The following is a 19019-nucleotide window of genomic DNA, read 5'->3' as shown; positions in this document are numbered from 1 at the left end:
TTGTGTAAATAATTTGTGAAGGCCCCAATAGTCAACAGTAATTTTGAAATATCTGCGATGATATTTTTAATCTGTCCAAAAAGTCTGTGTAAAAGTCCCACCTCGCATCACTTCTGACCTTAATAAAGCCTCAAACTGAGAGGTCATATCAATGCAGCTGCTCGCAGTCGGAACTCTGTGAGTGAAGAATGCCACTGCAAATTTAATTTCACAGAGAGTGAGCAAAATGTTTCTCCACAGATACTTTATAATACGCTTTTTGGTTTGTTTTCTGAGGAATTTCTGGAGGTGTTTCATCACCAACCACAACTTTCTGTTGTGAAAAGCTCCTTCATTTTCTTTGTCTATTGCATTTTGGGACCATTTTAAATTCAAACCTTTCTCTTCTGTAACATAAAACAATTTCCGTGCCTACTTCACATACACTTTGCCCTTTAACCAGCCTGACACTTACATGAAATGCCTTTTTAAATATCCAAATGTCATCCGTCCCAATCACACTCCAGAAAAAGGTAGGACTGGATTATGTTAAACTGAAACAGTTAATAAAAATAATTGGTCAATTTTGGTTTGATGATCGTTTTAGTCATTTTATTTAACAAAGAAACCAGATATTCATGAGAGGATTTTGTCTTTTCTCTTTTGTCATATAACAAAATCACCTTTGAAATTACTTTTGGACAGTTTGGCACATAAAGCAAGCAATTTAAAGAAATCAACTGGGAGCTCAGGGAAATCTTCTGACATTTAATAGATTTAATAATTAACCATTATCAAAAAAAGAATATATTGGTGCCACAATAGCTTAACTAGTAGAGCACGTACTAAGGTTGAGCCCCTACTGGTGCGTTAACAAATTATTATACTAACTAATAAATAACTATTATGTTATAGTTAATTAAAAATAATTATAAGCTGTATATGATCATATCATAGTTAAATGACATTCTGTCAGACTAAGCAGCTTCTTTCAGCCAATGAAAGGCTTTCCGAAAAGGGACTCTTGGAGAGACAAAGTGTCTGCCGCTGCCCACCTGAGCCCACCTGCCTGTGAGGATCGGGCAGGGACAGATAAAGCCCACACAGCTCATCTCTGATCTGCCTGGTGCACCTAAACACCCACAGAGCAGATAGAGGGAGTGCTCCCTCACGGCCCCCTTCAGTAGAGCGAGGCTTTGAGGCGGAAGGAGCTCCAGGCTGCTTGAAATTGTGGTCTCATTTGATAAAGCCATTGAAGCTTCAAAAAGCTACTCTTAACTTGGTTTTGACCCGTCTGACCGAGAAAATGTTTCTGTATGGCCTGAAGACGGCTGTAAAAGATTCAGAAAAAGAGAGATTAGCCCGAGTGTACTCCTAATCCTTATGCAATTAAAGTTCAAAGCTGAAGCAAGCTTCTGCCGGCATCCCTTCAGTGAATGTGCTCAGGTGTCATTCAGAGATTTAATAAAATGTATTATTTTCTGTTCTGTTTTCCAACAGTTCACAAACGCAATAAACATGATTTAAATCTCAGAAGTATGCACTTTAACTCCTCTACAAGCCACAGTACTGTACACCCACTCATAGCGCTGCTCTCTGTTGCGTGATGTTGCTAAAGAACCACAAAGACCCCCGAGGAAGGTCAGAGTGGTCTGGAGGCACAAGAAAACGTCAACATTGAACACAAAAGGTTGCAAATCCTTAAGCACAAGATCTTTAATGCTGCAATGATGAAAAAAAGCAGTCAGTTTAAACCATGATGTTTCCTCAGGGTCTGCAGTTCGATTCCCCTCTTATCTCCATGTCCTTGTGTGCCGTGGCGAGACACTGAACACCAAATTGCTCCCCATGGTCAAATTTGTGAAATGCCTTTAGTAAAATCGTTCATTAAATGCAGCAGTTACTTATTTGTATGTCCCTAAACCAATAAGCAAGTTGTATTTGTCTGTAGCGATGTTAGATCAGAACATGTTTCCATGTGTTGTCCTGTTACAACATATTTGGTAGTTTGATGAAGAGAAAGTGTTGTGGATCGAAAAGATGGAAGCTTTAGAGAAATGGTTGTAGATAGAAGTGTGGAACAATTACTGTTGGAAAACAGTGCTTTTAGATATATGTATAAGTGGGACGTATTCAGCCAGTCCCACCGTATTGGCATTTTGAAAGCCTTCTTCAAAAAACAGAGGAAGCTAAAAGAAAAGTTTTTCTCTCTGAGGTATTGATTTGTCCCTCTCTTTATAAAGTGACACTGCGTGCATTTTGTGTCTACTTTGATACAGAATGTTTTCGAGTAAATAAATAAATAAAAAACATAAGCAGCCCGGAGTATCCTCTTCCTCTTCTATCCTCTTATTCCTCTTCCTTCTCTCAGTCTTTCCCACCATGTTGCATTTCCTTCCTATGTGTTGTGTTTTCCATTTCATCTCTGCATCCATTCACCAGATGTTTCATTTGTGCAGGCTCTTAGAGTTTACGTGATTTGATTGAATCTTTACTCTGATCTGATTCATATTTCTGGCACTGAAATGAGTTGGGTTTTTCATTTATCTGTCTTCCAAAGTTTCCTTTTGTTCTCTTTTGTAACGGGGACTCTGAATCTATCCCAAAGACCCTACTTAGCCCCAGTTCAGTGATTGGTCTGCAGAGTATACTCTGCTTGTTTAATGTGTCTTTTTTTGATTTCCACCAAATAAACAACATCATTAGTGTATTGAAGTTTTAGTGAGGTTAACTTTTAACAGAAAAAAGGGGGTGAATGTACGCTGCATAGGTGAATTAGGTCTCCAGAGTATAGTGAGCAATTGAGTCGACATGAGATTAGAGAATTAATTAGCTTAGCAAGCTTTCTGGCTTATTTCACTGTCAGACTGGAGTCCTGCAGCTTTAACACCAGCAATCCTCTTCAGGAAGCTGAAACTAAAGCTGATCTTGATGCCAGTCACTGTGTGTGTGTGTGTGTGTGTGTGTGTGTGTGTGTGTGTGTGTGTGTGTGTGTGTGTGTGTGTGTGTGTGCGTGCGTGCGTGCGTGCGTGCGTGCGTGCGTGCGTGCGTGCGTGCGTGCGTGCGTGCGTGCGTGCGTGTGTGGGTGTGCAGGTGTGCAGGTGTGCGTGTGTGCAGGTGTGTGTGTGTGTGCAGGTGTGTGTGTGTGTGTCAGTCTGAGTGTGGGTGCGGCCATGCATTTGGCTTTTCCAATATGACTTTTCTTTCAATCAGCCTTTAGAAGCCATTCAAGTGGCACAAGGTCAGAATTATCGCAGAGCTAATTTGTCTTCCATTCAAAAGGACAAATTAGCATTTGAAGACTAAATGAGTTTACATCCTTCAGAATGACCCACATCCCTCTCCCTTGCTCTTCACACATTCCCTTATATGTTGGAAGAATACAATATTCTGTCAGAAAAAAAGACATGTAAAGGCAGAAAAAAGTGCAAAACATGTCAGATATTTCCTGCTGACCAAGCACACTGCTTCACAGTTGTGTTCTTTCTCTCTTTCTGAACGCTTGTGTGAAGTGAAAATCATGACTGCAGCAGGCATACAGTATTTTTAACTCCAATTTCCAGTTGTCACTCATCTTTCTATCACGTTCTTTTGTTGATTTCTTCGTGACATTACTTTGGTTTCAGTTTTTTACAACAGCTCCCTCACCCTCATCTCTTTCTGTCACTTCTGGGTTTTTTTCTTGATTCTATTCTCTATTTCCCAGGGACACTTTTGCTCTTCTGCTTGTCTTTGCCTGACCTAAACTTGCTGTCAGAAGGGTTTAAGGTACCAAATGTACATGACCCTGGTAGTTGTCAAGCTGTCATGCTGTTTAGTCATGAGGGTCCAATGACATAAAGGGCAAAGACAGGCGAGGGATGAAAAAAAGAATTTAAGGGTACAGTTGTTGTAATGGTAGTCACCAAATATTAAGTAGAACTTTTAGTATTTCAGCCTGTGTTCATCCGTTTCCGGTTACATGAGCATAAAAGGTCAAGAAGCCAAAGCTCTATAATGAAGGCCTTCCCTACCAAGTTTAAAATAACAAATACAAAAACACAATACTTCCTTTTTTCATTTCTAGCATATTTCAATACTTACATTCCCATATTTTGAATGGCTTATTCGTCACTGTAATCATTCCTCTACTGAGTGCAAAGAAGACCGCTGAATGTAAACCCCAATTCATGCTTGCTGGATTCACATGGCCAGGCGTGACATCAATTTCAAATGCAGCAGATAAGCTGACAACTTGAAGCTTGTTTCCTGTATGTTGTCTTATTTATAGAAAGCGGTTTGTCCGCTGTCTGTGTGAAAGACCATTGTATCTCGGTTGAGGTATAAACAAACCCAAGATGTCAAAATCCACAGTGCTTGTTAAGTGCAACAAGGAATTCTGAAGCCAAGACAAAGATATACGAGGCTTCAGCAGTCTGAGTTCAAGTCGATAAATCAAGTCAGTGTTTTCAAAAGTTACATACTTTTTATCTTAAAATTCATCAAGGATACTCTGCTGCGGTGAACAATTTAGTAACACATTTATTTTTTGTGTTTTCATACTAAAAGGATTGTTATATTGATTTGTTTGATTGAGACATCCAAAGCCCCTATCATCTTTGTCTTTGGCACTTTGCAAGGATGGTAGATTTTTATCCCCCATCTTTTGCAGAGCAGTTTCGCACGCTTAAATGCCTTTACTTTATGGCCAGTACGAAAACGCACACAGTGAATATTAAGTCTGTCCCTGTACATACAGTTATGTGAATATTGTATATCTGGAACACCGACTTTAATGCACTGCTATGTTAACTTAATTTGACCTGGTGCAATGATGTAAAAATACTTATATCATGTTATTATATTATTAAAAAACACAGCTTTAAGATGCCTCATTCAGAAAGATCAGGAAAGGATTTAAATACTAGGACAAAATAACCAGCATTTAATATTATACAATTGGGCTAATGACGCATGAGGTGGTAATTAGTCAGCTACAAAAGGCGACAACATATTCATTAACACAAGCAAATCTCACACATTAAATATGCCCCGCAAAACATACTCGTGGTTAATTCACCCAGCTTCAGGTTTTTGAGAGACCGTGGAGGCTGTTTTGATGCTGTCATGGGGTTGCTGCAGTAGATTTGAGTTTATGTCTGCGTATTTGTGTTATTTCTGTCCCCTCCTTAAATGTCATTCTTCTAACAAGAGTTGAATTGATATGACCATATTGCTCCAGAGAAAAACTAAATGGTTTTGTGGAACCGTATTTAAAAATCATCATCATTATAGAGAAGAACAGCTGTCAATCGTTGTTAACCTCATCAGTCAGTGGAGAATTGGGACTAAGACAGAACAAAAATTGCGTTACTGTATTTTGCTGTGAACAACCTAGTTTTAAAAAAATAAAAAGCCAACAAAAACTGAGAGGATAATCCCTCCTATCTCCATGGGCCAGCCTTCCATGCTATGAATTATTCTTCACATTGAATTTTCGATGGTAATTTGAGCATAGTTTGGTTGCTGCTGTGCCGAATATTTTTATTTCTATCATCATTATAGTGAATGTTGCTGTCAAATGATGTTTTATTATTCGGGAAATTGGAATCCCTCTTCTGAGCGGCCTCGAAGCCGTCTGTAAAATGTGATTTGGCACAGCAGCTCAGACTGAGATGTCCCCTGGTTCTCACCTCACCCTCTCGCATGCTGCTGGTCAAATGCAGGCTTTGTTTGGCCGCATGTCTCAATGGATCTTTTTCTTTCCTTCTCCTTTCTTTTCTTGTAAGGGCGGTCAGACCATTGTGTACTTTAGTACCAAGTATCTTTATGTTGATAGCTTATATAGAAAATTACCTTTTGAAAATACAATAAACACCCAAGAGAGCCTGTGACTAGTGACAAAAAGCAGTTTGGTAACATGTCGTCAGCTAAACAACACTATAATTGGGAGTGTAATAGATATACAGTAGGATTAATAGTGCTATGTCCAAAATCATTTTAGAAGTTATCCACTGTATAAGTCCTTCGAGAGGGCATTTCACAGCTGTTGAGTATAATCTTTTTAGATGTGTGCAGAGAGAAAAAGCTGCATGCAAATTCTCATGTAATTGGCACAGATTTAGCCACTGGACATTTTGTGTTGTTTTGCCCCAAATAGCCAATGTGCTTATTTATCACATTCGTAAACTGGAGGTTTTTATACTGTTGCTGCAAAAAATTACTTATCCATCTTGCAAAAAGTCAAACGTTATTTGTGTGAGAGCAATGTTACTGTTTCGAATACATTTTGTTTAACCGTCACTTTATCCCTCAGATTTATCTTTGAAACTCTTTGCTGTTTAGGCTCCCCTACTGCGGGCGCGGATTCTGGGCCGTGTTTTTTGACCATATTGATGTACTCTGATATTGAGTCTTCTTCGGACAAAAAAAAAAAGGAAATGTTAATAAGTTAAGCCCAATAGTAAACAGTGTGTGTTTTTGCATCTCCTAGCTGTCAACAACACGTCGGAGGACTGAATTCACGCCCGTCACCGATATCTACAACCTTAGCCCAATCCTTTCATATGATGAAAATGTAATTTTATATAACTGACAGTGACTAAATGACTCAAGTCTTTGTGCCACCACCTAGCTTTTTTTATCAAATCCTCCTCCGGTTCCTCCTCCTCCATCCCTCTCTCCTTCACTCGCTCTGATTCCAGCTCCGCAGTAACAACCCCCAAGCCCATCTAATGCATCAGCTGTCAAGCCAGGACTCGTCACTGGCAGGACGCTGAAAGAGTGAGATATCTCACCGCCTGAACATCTTGACTTGGAATTTACGCTGATGATGACTCCCATTGCCCTTTAGCGATCCTTCTGTTGCCTCTTCGCCGGAGCGCACAGTCCTACAACATTGGCACGATTACTATCTTGCTTTGGCCTTCTGTCTCTCTCTGTTTGTCTTTCAATCTCTCACTTTGCCTGGCTTTGTTCGAAATACTTCCAGGTCGGAGTTATCTCAGAAAGAGATTTTGATAACTTGCTGACTCCATTTGGTTCTGCCATTCAGCAAAGTTCACTGTCACAAATGGCAAAAGATAAGAAATAAGGAAGGAAGTGACAGTTGAATTTCTTTGATCTCAGCAATAATGATTGTTCTGACCTTGTGTAAGAGGTAACATTTGAGGAACTTTATTTTGTTCTCTTTACCTCAGCACCTTGCAGCCAGATATGGGGAAAAAATCAAAGAACAAGACTACCGTGAAGAAAAAGACTCTCAACCCCGAATTCAATGAGGTGCACCCTTTCTCCTGCTGTACAAATAACCACCATACACTACTCCTATGATTTTCTATAATGTATTTAAAATGTTGTTCTGCACCTTTTTTAACTTCTTTTACATCTGACATTGCTTTTTGTATGTGTTCTCAGCATCAATCTGCTTTTTGCTTCTTCTAAAAGCACTACATAACCAATTCAGTTCCTTTTCACTCTCATGTTAATGAATCATTCATATAAATACTCTCTTTTGTACACCACCTGCACAGGAGTTTTCATATGAAGTTACCTTGGACCAGCTGGCAAAGAAAACCCTGGAGATTTCGGTGTGGGACTACGACTTGGGAATGAGCAACGACTTCATAGGTAGGCTGAGAAAAAATATGTGAGGGGAGGAAATGAGACTGTAAAAGAGTGTTTGAATGAAAGCAGCGCACTTGTAGAAAACATAAAAAACCAACGTGGGCGGAGAGACATGTAAAAAAAAAAAAGGAATGCGGAGAGCTGAGGAGTAATTATGAGGCTTGAGGAAAACGATTTGAACGAGCCAAGGAGAGTTTGAGTGGAAAAGGAAAGAGAGATGCTCTAGAAATCGAAAAGACTTCACATCCTTCGTGGACTTTGCACATCAGATCGCTGCTGCTGCTGCGACAAACTGCTTTGTAACCGCTTTGGCACTGATGTATCATGTCAATTGAGCACATGGGGGCTTAGGGAGTGATGGGGAAGTAGTGGGGAGGCACAGTAATATGGATTACCACCCTGTGAGCTCAAAGGCCTTTAGATCAAAGCCTTTTACTCTCTCTAATGTGTGTGTGCGCACACGCCAATGAGACAGAGGGTGGGTGGGTTGGAGGGAGACACCCAGTGTTTAGATAAGCACAGTGAGTTATTAGCGCTGCTGGGAGAAAAGGCCACCAGTCTAACGTACAGCCCCAGATAACGACCATTCCCCTGACCATTATCACCACAGGTTTAGCGACATCAACCCGCCAGTTGTGTTAATTGAGCCTGGGAGAAAAATGATTCTGAGACAAAGATAGATGGAGAAAACAAGTTGATAAAGAGGCCAATCGAACATAATCTTAGTGCAATTGAATAGGAGTGAGAGCAATAACAAGCGGGCTAATAGGCTTACCCGAAGACATAGAGGTTGTCACATGGTAAAAGGCGAGATCTTAAAGATAAATGAAGGAGAAAACTGAGCAATGAGAGATTAAATATGGGACTGAAAGTAGGGCATAGTAATACATCAGGTGGATGACATCAGGATCTTCACCATAAATTAAACCTTGAAGTCTAAATCAGAGTCGTGTTTGGTAGATTTACAATGTCTATGTCCTCCTTTAAACCTTTCAGAAAACATGATGAAACTTCTATAGAGACACTGCAGACAATAAAACTATTTACTCAAAAGTATTTTGCCGCAAGTCAAGTCTCAAGTTTATTGAAACAAGTTGAATTCAACTCTAAAGTATGGCTAGTAATGGATCATTATTGGTGCTGATAGTCTCCATCACAAGCTGTGTTAAAAAACACGTTTTATTTACTTAGCTATTAGCAACTTCTAACAATTAAAATGTAAAGGTAAGCTCGATAGTTTGATGAGACTTGAGTGTTTCTAATTTTAATTCTCCAGAGCAGGCAAAAGTGTTTGCACATGTTCAGGTTGGCAAGGCTTGAAAAGCTAGTAGTGATCCACAAGGATTCATGCAAATGTGGATTATGGCTAACACACTTGAGCATATGTCTATTAAAAGCCATTCATATTGATGCAAGCAGTACGGTTTCGAACCTGAATGTTGCATGTTCGCCAGTCTGAGTATCCTCACTCTCGTCTTTGTCCTCTTCTCCTGCGCCGGCTCCCCATCCCTCTTCTTTCTCCCAATGCATGTCAGGATGGCTGACCATTTGTCACTAGCAACCCACAGACTCATAAAACATTCCATCGATCTCTGTTTGGAGGTGGTGGGATGGTTGTGGAGGTGACCAAGTGTTGTTTGTGATTATCTACAGGTTTTGACCTGCTCTCTGAGTTGTGTGTCTGTGTGTGAAGGTAAAGGGAGGAAGGATCCAGGATAGGAAACATTTGAAGGCTGCTCCTCTTTTTCCAGAAGCAGCATCATTGCGTTCAATGATGAGTCAACATCAACAATAGAGCCTTGTATGCTCTTGGTTGTCATTTTCTGAAGCACTGTTAGAAGGTAGTATTGCCAAAATACCATGTTTAAAACTCCGCGCACCATTAACTGCAATCACAGCCAGGGGAATGGCTTTGTAATAACCTCGGTGACAACTGCCTGCATCCCTCTATTCTACAGTCTGCCTCTCCACCAACGCCTCCGTCACCTCCACTAGCTTTCACCTGCATCCTTTCCAGCTTCTCTGAATAGTTATTCTCCACATGCTCTTTCAATAAATCCTTCGTTATCTGAATCTCTCTGTCTTGTTATTCCCTTACTAGCAGACTATTTATCTTTCTCTCTGCCTGGAGGTAATTGTCTCTAATATCTGTTTATGTCTTTCTTTGCTCCCATATCTGCCTCCCAGTCAAAGAATAATAATATTTTTGGCCTGAATTTTTATGTACGTTATTGCCGAATCTCAAATGCATTATTGAGTGTTAGATTCTAATGAAAAAAATGAAATGTCTGTCTGTTGTTATTTTTCTTATGACACCAGTCATGGAAAAAAATGACTTTTACTCAAGTACTGCCCTACATTTTTTACTTACTTACTGAACTTGATAATTTACATTTTATGCCCCTTTGTATTTCTACCAAACTGCAAATTATGAGAGAAATATTTTGCTTTTATGTGAAAGCTATAGTTATCACTTACTTTTCAAGATAATAATCTAAATAAATCTAATGGTAATTAATGAGTGATTAATCAATATATTTTTGACTAGCGGCCTCTTGCTCAATACAGTGCATTTTATTTAGTCTTGTCTAGTTTGATTGTTCCACTGAAAAGTAACAGTGTATTAAATGACAATATGAGGAAGGGTCTCTGTTGAACCAACACAGAATAACCACCTGAATCTGCAGCTCGCCCCTTGCAGAGCTCAATAGCAAGCTTAGCTCATTATTTAACTGTCCTGCGGCAACATTGCAAATTTGGTTTACTCACACTGCTCTCAGATGGTGTTTTAAGCCCAAGGCAGGCAGTTATTTTCAGTAAAAGAAAAAAGCTCTATAGTCCCACAGTAAACTACCTGCTCTGCAGACAGACACACAGTGACCAGCTGGTGAGCATAGCGGAGCATTTAGCAGCTAAAAAGCCAGATACTTCCCTCAGGAGATGGAGGAGACCAAAAACAGAGCATAAAGAGAGAACATTTTGGATTTACATTCATCAGATGGCCAGAAACAAATTCTTATCGATTATAACAGCTAGATGTGTAAACAAGCTGCTAACCAGTTCAATATCTGTGTTCCCAACTTTTGTCTACTTCAATTGAAAAAAAACATTAAAAAAGGTAGAACATTTACACCTGGAACATGTTTTGGGTCAAAATGATCTTATATTACCCTAAAAAACAGTAATGGTTTTAAAATGCTTCTTCTTTCTAATTTCTTAATTTCTTCTTTGATTCTTATCCCCCATTTCTTCAAATGTCTCTCCCACCAATAATTTCCCTTCACCTCCTGACTCTTCTCCTCTGTTCCTGTCGTTCTGTTTGCAGGTGGAGTGGAGCTGGGAATAAATGCAAGCGGACAGAGACTCAGACACTGGTTCGACTGTCTCAAAAACAAAGGGAAGAAAGTGGAGTACTGGCATACGCTCACACAGCAAGGAGCCCCGAGCAGTGACAAACCGGACTAGATCACACAAGACACACACACACACACACACACACACACACACACACACACACACACACATACATACACACACACACACACACACACACACACACACACACACACACACACACACACACACACACACACACACACACACACAGACATACAGACACACACACACACACACACACACACACACACACACACACACACATACACAGACATACAGACACGCACACACACACACACACACACACACACACACACACACACACATACACAACATTTGTCTCACTCGAGGTGGTTGTTTACTGAGACCAAGTAAAGTAGTAATAAGAGCAAAGGATAAAAGATGCAATAATAATAGTCATAAAAAGTCTAATCTACTCCGAAGAGAGGGTAGTTCTAGATGATGCCCGACACAGAGCCTAATCATATATGCCAATATTACCCCAACCAAGTATTAGTATATGATATTCATACTAATATTAGTAAAGGTAAAAAGATGTAATCTCAATTTATTTTTTAAAGGTGAACCAAATTGTGACGATGTCCTCATTAAAGTGTTGACGTTACTAAACATTACCAACAGAATTGTGCTCTAGACCTTAGTGTATTGTGGAAGCCGCTCATATTCTGTCCTTCAAATTTACACCAAATGAAGAGATTTGAGAGTAATGTACTCAAAATCCATACAGTGACTCATAATGTGGTGTATAGTAACAGGAGCAGAGATGTTATGAAAGAGATTGTGTATTGAGAAGTTTCTATTTTAGTGGTTGTTGATCTGATGCAAATCAACACAGTATTATAAAGCACAAAAAGATCCATTCTGTGGATTTGTACCTTTACCGTTTCAGTGTTCTTGTTCTTATGTCTTTCATTGTCTTTAAGTGACAGTGGCTTTCTATAGACCTTCATATCAGGCATTAACGTGTCAGTTTATTTGTGTGAATGTGTGTGTGCATGAGGGCTATGAGAATATGAGTGCCTACATTTTCTGTCTGTACAGTGTGTGAGTCTCTCTGTATTGATGTCACTCCCCATTCAAAATGTGTCCATCCAAACTTCAGAAGCACAGAAGTCTGAAGAAATTATAAAAAAGGACAAAGAAGACACATACAAGAGAGAAATCCTCGGAAGCCAGCGCCACCACCACAGGCCTCAGTGGTGTGAGCGGTCCTGGCCGGGGAACACTGACAACCCGTCAATCATGTGTGCCAGACCCTTTGTCATCTCTCTACCATTGCCAGACAGGTCATAGAGCAAATTAAAGAATGGATTACATCTTGATACGTCACTTCTGACTGATCTTTTTGACTTTCCTGATGAAAGGATGAACGGATGTTGCTTTTTGGAGGTGCCATGTGTTCCTTGACTTTGCTGCGGCGTAATGAACCAGATTTCAACAGGATCCAAGCAGGTTTACCTCAGTGACTCCATTTCTGCTCCAACAAAGCCACAGATGATGCAACATTTTCTCTCTGCTCTGCAATATCACAGCAGCAGCAGCAGCAGCAGCAGCAGCAGCAGCAATGTGTCGATTTGAAGATTCAGGCATTTTCTTTGGTCCTGGGATCTAATTCATGGCTAAATGGATGCCTAAAAGCTTGAAATTGTCCCCAACTTTGTGCACCCTCAGACACTGATCTCGAGAGGATATTGGATTAAATCTAAATCCGCCATTAGAAGGAGTCATTGCAGTGATCAATGTTGCATTCATTCCATTACATCAGACCGTGACCAGTCCTATTGAATAGCAGGTCTACTCTTTAGAGGCATATTCTATCCTCTGGACAGGAGACACTGGGAGCACTGTGTACATGCTTGTGATTGCCTGCTGAGATAATACTGTGCAGGAGAAATGCCCCCCACCTCCCTCCTCATCTTACATTTAACTTCAGGAGGTAAAATGGGATTTCACCCTGCATGCATGGCAGCAGGGGACAGTGAATAATCGCAGGCCAGGATCCAAGATATTGAAAAACAAAGCTAGATTGCACACTTAACCTGCATGCCTATTATGTGTCTCTATGCACATCTGTGCTTGTCGATGGTGTATCTGGGCTAGACTTTCACTGAAACGTCTAAACGCCTGCCAAGATATGAAATGTACTCCCCTGGTTCATCTATCACTACAGCTCTGGCCATGCACTGGTTCACAAAGCACACCCACAGTCGGTCAGTGGCCTCTGGGAGTTTTTCTAACTGTTGAATCGATCCGGCTGCTCATGTTCTTGTTGTCCTTCAACAACCTTGTGAATGTCTCATTGTTGACTGCAAAAAATTGATCCTTCAGTGGTGAATTAGGTTTAGATAAAAAAGGGCTTGGGCATTATCGTAGGTTGGAACGAAGATCATGTCAAGTAACAGTGAGCTTAAACACATTTTCAGTTAGACCTTAAATGAATTTAACAAGAGGGTTGGGCGAGGGTTTATTCTGTACTTTCTCTATGCACATCAGAATTTCCCAGCATGTTGGCAGTGAGATAATCAAACCAAAACATCAACATTATGTTATCCATGCATCAAAGATGCATTTCTGGGAATACTGAGTTCTTTGATTGGAGCTATGCTGGGGACAGTGATCGAATACAGTTCACATTTCAGGCTGGTTGGTTGCTTATTCCTCTCTGAATCTGTTCGTTTTGTTTACAGTCACCAAATGTTAGACTTTTGTCTATTGACCCCGCTTTGCTTATGTAATCATTTTATCTGCAATACATCTGCATGTTTAGCAATCACTAACAGCTTGTATAATAGAGTGCAACCATAGCTGATTATTCTGAATGCTGATGTGTTTACAGTCAATGCCATCAGTGCGTATTTGTTTGTTTGTGAATATGATGATTCAGGGTATTTTTGCTCAGTTGCTGTGATTACGAAGCAAGCTGTTGCTTTAAAAAACAAATCCTTTACCGTCACAGATTTTGACACTTCGTCTTCCTTACATTGAAATCAGTGGTAATGATGCAGGAGGGCAGGGGCGAATGAGATGGGGAATTCACTACTGCAGTCCCTGTGTATTCACTGTCAATGTCAATCACACAGTAAGGCTGCCATCCTGTGGTGGGTTTGTGTAACTTCTTCGCAAAATAAATTGAAGTCGTTTCAGTTGTCGCCTGTCTTCCTTTGAATAACACATTTCATTTTTGAAAAAAATTAGACAGGCACCCCATGTGTTAATATATGTTTATTCATCATTGTCTTTTAAAACAAACCACATGCAGGCCTATATATGTTTTTTTGAGGGTCACTTACTTTACTTTTAGCAAAACTGATACTGTACTGAATTTATTTGATGTCAAAGCAGAGTAAAATAATTAAATGTATTTCCATTCTACCAGACGGCCTTTATTTACCCCTATCTGTTACATCTCCACCTCCCCTTTTCTCTTTGTCATGGTTCGGTCACTCTGCCAATAAAGAGAGGCACATTGGCCGTGTCACTCCACAACAGCATGATGAAGGGCCGCAGGGCAGAGAAGGACGGGAAGGAGCGAGAGAACGACACGGTGGTGACGGCCCCGGCCTCCACTCCTTGTTCGTTCAGTGCGAGGAAGGCTCTGTGTCGGGCATCATCTAGAACTACCTTCTCTTCGGAGTAGAGACCACACAGGTTGGAACTCTCAAAGAGGGATGACAGTCCTGGTTAGGGGGAAATGGAGAGAAGAGTATAAGTGAAGTAAATGTATCTGATACAGGGAGATGAGCAGAATGATGTGTATGCTATTTTCAATAATGACACTTTCATGGCTGTCTCCTTGCTGGTTGATAAAGTAATACAACTACACAACCTGAAAGCATGGCAGGTATTAATATTGTCTGACAGACCATGAAAGATAAACTAACCCAATTTCTTGATGAGCATGTTCATGTCTGGCTGGACATCCAACTCGATTTTGGGCAGAGTGACCTCCACATGCTCAGGGGTTGTTTTTTGTAATTCCTGTATCATTTCATGCACAGCTGTATCCGTCAGACTCTCTTCCACCTGCTGCAGGTCAGACACTTTTCTGGAGCTAGGCAGCAGGATGTAAAGACTGCTGTCACCAGTGAGAGCAAGCCTCACCACCTGTTTGTAAAATGAAAAAAAAATCGAGATGTTGACACTGAGGAGCCCTCAAAGACCACATTGAGACAACTATGCACCTCAAGACCCCCACCCTACTCTAATGTCAAAATATGAATGCATCAATCAGGTTCCAAATGTCAGAGCTACAGGACCCATAATGCTTCGGGATATGTAAATATGAAGCATACTGTTGCCATGGAGTCAATTTATCTGCACTATAACTTCAGACCTCTTTTGTGCCAATATTTGAAACCCTTTTGCAAATTGACACCATTCAAAGCATGCAGAAAAAGCTATTAGCAGTTTATGTTAGTATGAAACCTTGAATATGCCCAAAACTATCTAAATACTTTGATTCTGTAGAAAACTTAAAATTGTGTTGACTCTCAAGCAAGTTTTGGATTGATAAAGGGCATCCTCTTTCTCCGTTTTATTCTCAATAGACCATATCAATAATACAATCAGAAACTGTTAGTCAAACTGAATACAAACATCTGTTGTGTCTGTGTAATCAGATGTGTTATGACTATGAGGAGAAGTACATATTTTCACTTTTCACCTCACACAGTGGCTTTGCCTCCCATTACACCTTAGTAACTCTCCTCGTGTGAAGCTGTCTGTTGTAGAGTGTGTGAATGGGTGGTTTAAGGAGGGTGTTGTTTTTTTCTCACCTGTGCCTTTAGCTGGACTACATACGTCATAGCCACCATGTATTTTGGGTGATAAAGGAGCTGTACATTCACCAGATCACCATCCAATTTTGTGAAGAGCCCTTTCCTGGGTTTCATTTCATATTTGACCTTCCACTGACCTGAAGTAAAGACAGTCTATTAGTTTTCACATGCACATCCGTACTCTTATGCGCACACACTATACTGACCTGTAAAGGAGACAGCGTTGAGCAGCATCAGCTGTGTACTCGGTGACACTGAGTCGACCAAATGCTGGATTTTGTTGTTGGTTTTATTTGCCACCCAGCTGTTGATCATCTCTGTGTTGTTCTCGCTGGTATCCAGTAGCATGACGGGTTTTGCATCATAGAACTGGATGGACTGGTCAATAAAGGACTGGTTTAGATTGATTTCTGAGGAAGAGAACAGAAAAACCACGATGAGCTGCAGAGATAGAGATTTTTTTGGGACAAAGAATCTCTGCATCTACCTCTATGACTTCAGAGGAGCTAATCTTTGAGCTTCACACAGTGATAGTTTTACCTGGGTTATAGTAGATCTGAGAAGCCATCTGCAAGGAGCCGGCCAACTTCTCTCTCAGCTTCTTCATCTGCAGGTGGACACAGTGGAAGTCGTGTGGCACACAGACAGCCCTCTCAATGGCTTTACGGGTGTCCCCCCTTGCACCTGAATGCATCAGAATGAAGAAAATACATAATGTAGATAGAAATACAACTGTGCTTTGGAGTGATAATGAAAGCAGCAAATTGGCAAAGTATGACTGACATTTCATATAAGTAGAGAAAAACTCCTGTGACATTTAAAAAAAAATAATAATCTATCTAACTTCCGGTAAGTCATATACAAGATAATCTTTTATTCGTGTGCAGAGGTAACAAAGGGATAATATCCCTTGGACCATCTTAAAGGACAAGGTTAGTGTTATTTTTTGTTCTTACTATGAACAAACTCAATAACTCAATAAAAAAGTTGACAATATGACTAGCTTTAGAATTTGCAAGAATAATAACAAACATTATACAGTTTAATGTTGTCATACCCAACAACAAATGGGACAGTGCCCCGATGATACTGATAGGAGAGAAGAGCAGGTTGCTGGAGGGTTGTGATTCTCTGAGGTACGAATACAACTTCATGGAAAACTCTGTTATGGATTCCTGCAACATGGGTTCCCCTGTGCGACTGTTCTCGTCCTGGCAGGGCTCCCATGGTGTGGTGAAGCCGATGCACGAGTGAGGAGGAGCAGTAGGAGCAACTGAAAGAAAGTAAAGCAGACTGTTAACATGTACCTACTTTTTGTGAAAACATCTCGTTCGGACTGTGCTGTAACATATAAGTATACAGAAAAGATTGCCAAACCCATTATACGTTAAATACAAACATTATATACATTTGTGACAGACACAAAGGACAGATAAAAAACACAAAGGACAGAACAATATGCACAAAAGCAAACAAAGGAATACAAGAAAAGGGAAGACGAGGATTACATCATTATAACTAGTCTGGTAAAAAGTTCTAAATTACTTTGCCACAATTCCTCTAGGCCACAGTCAAGGTACATAACTATGGTGTCAGATATTGACATCCCTTATAAATCTATAAATAATAGACTGCACAGACATAAACAGGTTGGATAATCAACTTATTTTTCAAAGGGATTTTCTGAAAAAATAAACGTCATTTTCATTACAGATACCCTATCTCTGCTGTAACATGGTGGCAGACCTACCTTCAACAATGACATTTACAGAGCTCAGCTTTGCCCCCTCAGCAGATCGACAAAGGTAAGCCCCAGCATCCTCCATGCCAACATCTCTGATGATGATGCTCTGATCATGGTCCAGTGGATACAGCAGCTCCACTCTATTATCTCCTTCAGGATTCAACAGCTCATTGTCAAGACCTGTCTCTTTAAACCAAAGTGCATTGGCTTTGACTTCCCCGGCAGGTTGGAAATGGCACGGGAGGTGAGCAGTGGAGCCTTTGATAACCTTGATGCTATAGTTAAAGGATGCTGGAGAAAGAGGCAAAAACACTTGAATTTGAAATCAATTCTACCCAAATTCACTTTTTTTTGTATGAAAAGAGAAATGTGTATGTTTCTCACCATCAACTCTAACTTTGTATGTTGTTATCATCTCCCTATCGTTGTCCTTTATCAAACATGAGTAATCGCCCTCGTTGGCAGCAGTAACAGGAGATATAAAAAGATACCTGCCACCCTGTTTAACTCTAGGCGAGCCATTCGGAGTATTGGCATTTATCTCATTACCTGTATAATGAAAAATATCAAATTAAACAAACATATAACTGGGAGATTTTTCAATTTCATGTATATGAAATATAATTAGACCATTGAATTTCCAGGTGATGGCCGCTTCAGGGAAGTCAGTTTGAAACGAGAAACATGGCAGCTCCAGACTGGAACCAGGTACCACCCAAATATTTGTCCCTGAAGAAAGCTTGACAGAAATAAATTGTTAAACATCTTGAGGCAAAGCTGCTATATTCAACAGACAAACATGATAAGGTTTAAGCACTTGTTCAGTTAGAATTATAATGGCTATGTAACATATTGGTACACATTCTGTGTGAGCTGCAATTCTCAGGCGGTCCTACCTCAAAAGCGAGCTGCAGCAAGAGGCAAAGTAAAGCCTGTTGTTTCATCTGAAACAGAGAATGGATGAACGGTAGCAAAATATAATTGGAAAGTCGATGTAGATGTTTTACAAGTGAGGATTTCCAACTGAATATAGCACCAAGCCGAAAAAAAGATCAATAATGTGGCGCAATACCTGAAACTAGTGATGTTGTCGACTATCAAATCTTTTAAAACTTTGATAATTTAGCTAAAGCTTCCATTTGAATAAAATAAAGAAAAGTTATTTGTGATAGTAATTTAAGATATAAATAACATTACCTTGGTTCAGTGATTATAAACAAAAAAGTTGGAGAAACATATCACAACTCACATTTGTCGAATTTCCAAATGAATCCGAATCCAATCACCAATGATTCTTTAGCAGTACTTTGTATGCTACACCTATCACCGTTAATTCCATCCACACATCTGACTGTCTGCTCCTCTGAACTGCAACCAACAATGATTAATCTATGATTGTTGGTTTAGAGATGTTTGTTTGCATAATGCAGGTCTTCTGATTTACTGGAAATCACATGATTTCATGTTGGCAACAGATACAATGTGGGATAACATTC

General features: G+C 40.1%; 2 protein-coding genes across 2 annotated transcripts in view; one reads left to right on the top strand and one right to left on the bottom strand.

Annotated features, from left to right (window-relative positions):
* Positions 1–14144, top strand: part of doc2g (double C2-like domains, gamma) — a 32491-nt gene extending 18347 nt beyond the window's left edge. The window contains exons 9-11 of the mRNA XM_079685784.1: positions 7158–7239; positions 7491–7587; positions 10910–14144. Of these exons, the coding sequence (XP_079541910.1) occupies positions 7158–7239; positions 7491–7587; positions 10910–11049 (319 nt within the window). The 3' untranslated portion in view covers positions 11050–14144. The remainder of the gene's footprint in view (positions 1–7157; positions 7240–7490; positions 7588–10909) is intronic.
* A 64-nt stretch (positions 14145–14208) lies between these two features.
* On the bottom strand, positions 14209–18922 carry serping1 (serpin peptidase inhibitor, clade G (C1 inhibitor), member 1). Its single transcript, XM_079685777.1, has 11 exons — positions 18773–18922; positions 18420–18467; positions 18154–18262; positions 17908–18072; positions 17530–17814; positions 16837–17052; positions 16320–16463; positions 15986–16189; positions 15777–15916; positions 14883–15105; positions 14209–14678 (listed from the first exon to the last, which is right to left on the bottom strand). Exons 2-11 carry the CDS (start codon positions 18465–18467, stop codon positions 14431–14433), a joined length of 1782 nt encoding a protein of 593 aa, XP_079541903.1. The 5' UTR covers positions 18773–18922; the 3' UTR covers positions 14209–14430.
* Between the last annotated feature and the right edge of the window lie 97 nt (positions 18923–19019).

The sequence above is a fragment of the Notothenia rossii genome (assembly GCF_949606895.1).
Source record: "Notothenia rossii genome assembly, chromosome: 1".
Classification (NCBI taxonomy): domain Eukaryota; kingdom Metazoa; phylum Chordata; class Actinopteri; order Perciformes; family Nototheniidae; genus Notothenia; species Notothenia rossii.
This window is presented reverse-complemented; position numbering and strand designations above follow the sequence as displayed.